At 45.6% G+C, this 6,363-nt stretch overlaps 1 protein-coding gene across 1 annotated transcript; it reads right to left on the reverse strand.

Moving 5' to 3' along the window:
• Positions 1-2,731: 2,731 nt before the first annotated feature.
• On the reverse strand, positions 2,732-5,796 carry LOC149352716 (uncharacterized). The gene is made up of 2 exons (XM_089577235.1): positions 5,660-5,796; positions 2,732-3,681 (listed from the first exon to the last, which is right to left on the reverse strand). The coding sequence occupies exons 1-2, from the start codon at positions 5,718-5,720 to the stop codon at positions 3,302-3,304; spliced, it is 441 nt and encodes a 146-aa protein (XP_089433361.1). The 5' UTR covers positions 5,721-5,796; the 3' UTR covers positions 2,732-3,301.
• Between the last annotated feature and the right edge of the window lie 567 nt (positions 5,797-6,363).

Here is a 6,363-nt window from a genome sequence, read left to right on the forward strand (position 1 = left end):
CCCTGAGAGACAAATAAACCAACCTTCAACCTTCTGTACCTAGCAGTCTCTACTCATCCGCCATGACGGTGGCTTGGAGATGACAGGTACCGCACCGGTAGCTGCGCTTGCTGCCGACACTGCTGACTCTTCGACGCTGGGGTGTTCTTGGTGTCCAGATAGTCCAGCCGTCCCAGCCCTCAAAAACATCGCACGCTCTCTTGGGCTGAGATCGCTGAAGTGCAGGCTGAAGTTCTTCGCAAGAAATTTGTTGCTGGGACCGGGAACGGGATCCATAGCACGGCTGGTGCGAACGAAGCGACGGCTGATAAAAGATGCCTGAACCGCGTCCAGCCACCGGTAGCCTTCATTTCGGCTGTTGATAGACCACACCGCTCGCCGCCAGCAATTACAGAGTCCGCGTTTACGTCATATTTTGAAGATACGTCGCCAGAGAGTCTGGAGTTTGAATCAGAGGAGCGGGATTACCTTCAACTTCGAATACAACTCTCTAAGCAATAAATGCGTCTTTTGCTGCCAGAGAAGTGACATCAAAGCCTCTTAATGCCGAACAATAGGATTTTGCTAACGACAAATATTTGATGAAGTGTTCCTCAGTGTCTAGTAATATGCGTTGTGGGGCTAGTTGGTCTCTTCTTAGAGTTCTTTTTTGCGCACACAAAGTTTGCTGGGGCCATTCTGAGAAGTTCCTAAGTTGCGAGGACCCATTCCCTAAGGCACTTGGCCAACTTACCTGCAGTGCCCAAACGGGACGAAAACATCATCACTGAAAAGGAGGGTCCACAAGGAGAGATCAGACTACAGAACTTGAATTGCGTAGGTTGGTTTGTCAGCAGGAACTGAATAGCTGCTTTGTAAGCCGTGCCACAGTGTTTCGGCAGTGGCAGCGAAAAAGGAATGACGTATCCTATTTCTGATAACCTTAACACTTGCAAATGATCATGGCATCTCGTCGTATTCGTTTTCATTGGCCGTATGCACTCGCTCATAAAAATTAGGCGCAAAGTAAAAAGGTGGCACAAGGCGCAAGCCCTTCCCAGCTGCCGAGGGGAGGCTTCTATGTCTCGAAGCCTCCGCTTTGCGTACGTGAGATGCATGCGCCAGTGCCATACATATCTTCAACTTAATTCATGCATTGCCCTTCCCATGGTCTTCCTTCTGCAAAGATCACTTTCCGCATGTTCCTGTAAACGTGACACAGTTTTGAAGACGCAGTTATAACACAAAACAGGGCATCTCTACATAAACCATGAAGTCACCTCTACTAACTTCTAAGCATATACAGCACATTCACGCATCGCTACAAATAGATATTTTGCTTAAGGAGTACATCTAATTTCAGTTGCGTATTTTCTTCTTTCAAACGATGCAGACATTAGGATACATGGATCACCATGCGGTATTCGCTTGCGACCGCTAAATAATTTATTCTTGAATCTGTCGTCTTTAATGATGTTTCGGTTGTATCAACTGTACGATGGCTGCGACGTGTAGTTGACGTTTAGCTCACGCGAGGTACGAAAATACCTGCATTATAAACTGATACGTAGTTTTATTTCACTGCAACATAAATCAGCCTGCTTCAAGAGCTGGAACAACAAACGATGTATCAGCAGCTATATTGCTGTTTTTTTTTGTGCCTCACGTGACCGCAACAACACTTCACAGCCACCAATCGGTTGATGAAACCGAAACTCAAACAGCGTCAAGAAGAAAGTTAATTATTGATTGTTTAGCACTCGTAGACGAATATGACGTGGTGATCCATGGTTATCAACGTCTAACGCATGGTTTGAAAAAAGAAAAACCCAAGAAAAAATTTGGTGTCATAGGACTTCAAGTTACAGGAGGCGAACGACGTGCTGCTTGAACTCCTCAAAAAAAAAAAAGTACGGAAAGCTTCTGCGGTCGGTAGGTAGTGCAAATGGCAGTCACGTGCTGACAACATAGCATGAGCGGTCAAATGGTGTGTTTTTGCAGCGTGGGATTAGAACGCACTGATAAACCTCCTTTAACAGAAAAAAGACTCCCAGCAGTGACACATTGCAGGCTAAGAATTTGCTGTGCCCATGACACACACAGCTAAACCATAAGAAACACAGAAGCCGCAAGGTATATTGACAGTCTGGCCAGAGCTGAACGGCAATCTATATATAGCTTCAATGACCTATTCTCCTGCACGCCCGATGACATGGCTTTCCCGGAGTGTATTTATGCAGAATGACTGGTGTCATTTTCTACACGCTAGCGCGATGATGTTTAAGACGGCTTGCTGACTAAGACTTAAAACATCACTGGGTTCAGGACCATGCTTAATTTCCGATTACGAGCTTGTCAACTTGTCTTTGATCATGCAGATCCTGACTATTCTTCAAGAGTAAGATCAGTCGTGCGCCTCCTGAACTACTCACTATTCTATTTTAGCATTCACGTCCAGACACAAATGAAGCGCTTTAGTTACGTACATCCAAGACATTTCTTACATCTCACACCATGCGCGCCTTGACTCGTATTTGCGTTTTTATTCACTTAGCGAACTTTACAGATGAGCCATCACATCGCCAGACACTGCCTGAAGCAACACTTTGGATAACACAAAATAACCTTTAGACACAAGTTCACAGTCTTTCTTAGGTTTCCATGACGCTCCTGCTGTCACTGTTGACTTGCGCCGTAAAACACCAGTCAACCAAAGCCAGTTACATCAAACGCACAATAATTACAAGCCCTTTAGTGGTAAATGTTAGAGTAAATCCTTAATGCAAAAAAGGAACTGCCGCTACGAAATGACTGCATTAAACGGTGGAACGTTACCATTCTTTTTTGTGCGCTCGAAAGGCGGTACAGTAAGCGTATGTGCTTTGCACTTTAGCGCATGATTTCTTAGTTCGCGAAAATCCCCGCGAATGCCATTACGCGTTACATTTTATTTCAGAACTTGTTATTTATAATTTTTTTACGCTAAGCGCCATTCACAAATAAATTCAATCGCAAAAAGGCCCAACTGATGGAGATGGACCAACTCCCATGTAAAAAAGTCTGCACCTCCTTTGCAAAGACCGCGGCCGCCAAACGAGTAGCACACCGCTGACATATTCTGCTCCGTAACGCGTACACGTTTCGTCACTCTTGCAATGGCAATAAAGTAATAAGAAGACCGAAGACGGAATTTCAGACTCTGCATTGCGCTCACGGCCTCGAATCTGTCTTTCCATGCACACTTTAAAATAAATGACTAAATCCATGACTTGTCGTCGAAGGTCCTCCCAAACCAGGCGATGGGAGTGTAGGCACGAACAGCTCATTTGCCGGCGGGAACAACAGCCAATCCTCTGAGCACAAGGATGATTACCGGCGGAGGAGGCGTCGGCGGCGGTGGCGGTGGAGGTGGTGGAGGTGGGGGAGGTGGCGGTGGCGTCGGAGGCGGTGGAGGCGGGGGCGGCGGCGGTGTAGGCACACACAGGCGCCTCACCACAACTGGTCGCAGCGTACCGAACACGCTCAGCTGGTAGGCGACGCTAGTTCCGCATGGTACCAGGCCCGGAACCACCGCCACCGCCGGCGTCAGGTACGGGAAAAGGAGACGGCCAGAGGCGACGGAGGGGCTGAGCGCGACGCGCGCGTCGCCCTGAGCTTGACGTGATGGAACAGTCGCAGCCGGCAGTCGCACTTGTCCCTGCCCTGCGTGTAGCCACACAAGTGCAAACAAGCGGCACTGGCTACGACTGTCCGCTCCAGCTTGCAGCGCGTAGCGGTTAGCTGCTGTGCGAGGCTGACCATACCTGTGTCACTATTCAACAGGTTAGACAAATGCAGAATAAGAGGAGTAAATGAGAGAAGATAGCTTCTGGCCGAGACGCTTGGCAATCGTGCGCAATTTTCGGTTGAAATCTACGTAACCCAAAAATTTGTACGGGTTTATTTGCGGCTCAAACGACGACTAAAAATCAATGGCCACATAAACGAAGCTTTGCCAACTTTGCAGCATGACTGGACACAGTCGAAAGATATATATATATATATATATATATATATATATATAAGAGAAGGAGCCCCTCATTCCCTTTCTCTCTCTCTCTCTCTATATATATATATATATATATATATATATATATATATATGACAGAACCCAACAGCCACAGAAACCAAAGGGCACAAGGGATTTTTTTAAAATTAATTAATTTATTTATTTTTTGTGCTGTTGATCAATTTAAAATATTACTGAATATATTATCGCTTAAAGCTAATTGATTATAAAAGCAGAAGAAAAAACAACCACATGCCGCCGGTGGGATCCGAACCCACGACCTCCGAATTACGCCTCCGGTGCTCTACCTCTGAGCTACGGCGACGGCTGTCAAACCTTCTGCTTTCGGTGGTATTTATGTTTACAAGTAACCTAACCTTGAGAGTGTTCATCAGTGCCACCCACGTTCATTAGCGGCGGACGTAGAACGTCCTGAGTTACCGCAGGTGTGACGTAGAACGTCATCGAACGGAGAGGGTGGAAGCTGCGTGAGAACCCTCTTATGCTTCCTATGGCGTCAAGGCTGCCAGAACCGAGGCCCTCGCTAAGCAATTAAGCAAACAAGGGAAGGGGAATGAGGGGCTCGTTATAAATATGACAGAAGCCAACAGCCACAGAAACCAAAGGGCACAGGGGATTTTTTTAAATTAATTAATTTATTTTTTGTGCTGTTGATCAATTTAGAATATTACTGAATATATTCTTAAAGCTAATTGATTAGAAAAGCAGAAGAAAAAACAACCACATGCCGCCGGTGGGATCCGAACCCACGACCTCCGAATTATATATATATATATATATATATATATATATATATATATATATATATATATATATATATAGAAGTCGCCATTGCAAAGCACAGTGATTAGGTGGCTGGAGATATGCTGGTCGTTTAAATAGTTACCCAAACCTACTCGACAGATGGCAAGCCGATTTCTTGGTCTGAAAATACGAAGTTTATCGTTGTTCATACCTTTTGAAGGCTCAGCCATTTCTGGGCTTTAAGATTGTTAACGAGGACATGGTGCTAATATGTGTGAGGTTCAATGATTTTGTGAATATACCTGCAGTCAGACTTGCAATTTACTTACAGCAGTAAAAGTCATCTACAGAGGAAAGCATTGTTTTTCACAAGAGAAGGCACTGCTTAACTGAGAGGTCATGTTGCTGTATTTTCGGCACCTGTGAGCAAAGCGGATAAAAACTAATAATGTCCACGTTCTATTGAGAGTGATCAAAATTTGCATATAAAATATGTAGATCAATATGCGCGTAGGCGAAAAGAAAGAGTGTTGGAATTAGAGGTTGACAACGTCTAGAGCCTCATAGGTGGCAGTTATGCATGCTATGAGGTTTCGCAAGTCGAGATAATTATTCTGGTGGAGAGTAGATAACTACAGGTTTTGCTGGAATTTGCTTTCTATTGTGCTACATAGGGCTTGGGCGAGCAAGGTGCCCCGCCTGGCGTTAATGAATCTTTCATGGTGATACCTCCTATCCAATACTGTTGATAAAGTCTGAGAATATCATCATCTCCTTGATTGCGCATACCACGTGCTATATAATGCAGAAGAGACAAGGCTTATGAATTTCTCGCGTGGGCACCAAAGGTCACAGTAAATGACTTACCAGTATCAAGCCAGGGGGAGATAATGATTCCTAGGAGGCATAAAGTCCGAAAAGCAGTCATACTGCGCTGACCAGCCGAGCCCGTGCGCTCAGGATTGCAGATGTGTCAGGAGCAGCATCTTTTGAAAGACGTTTCTGGTCGAAGCAACGGGTTTTCAAGATCAAGGGCTGACGGAGGAGTAGCTGCTTCGTCCAAGCCATATGCACGGAACGAGTAGGGGAAACGTGTGACATTGAAACCGCTTTCAGGTTTTTCACGTGTGTACAAGAAAAAAGAAAGGACGGGCAAAAAGAGATAAAAGTAAGACATGGGTCTATATTGAGAGAACACGCCACAATGCCTTCGTTGCTTTTGATACGCTTCCAACAAAAGAGGAAAGAGTTGTCGTTTCGGCAGGTGGAATGTGAACTGGAGCCGCATTTACTCCTCTTTGAACAAAGCAGCCTCGTCCATTGAAGCCCGCTAAACAACGCTGACGTTGAAGGCGTCAGTGCATGTGAAAGCTGCTTTTGAAGTCGCTTACGCTCCGTTCCGACCTGATAAAAGCTGTGCAAATCGGCAACAAGGAAGTCATGATACAACTGCGCCTAACGCAGAAGACGAACAAAAAATAAAGCGGTGCATCGAGAAGAGCGACTACTGAAGCAGCGTTCCCGGCGAACGGGTACAAAAGACTGGTGCGGCTCCCGTAATTTCCCTCTTC

The sequence above is a fragment of the Amblyomma mixtum genome, chromosome 3 (assembly GCF_055824585.1).
Source record: "Amblyomma mixtum isolate Tamu chromosome 3, ASM5582458v1, whole genome shotgun sequence".
Classification (NCBI taxonomy): Eukaryota; Metazoa; Arthropoda; class Arachnida; order Ixodida; family Ixodidae; genus Amblyomma; species Amblyomma mixtum.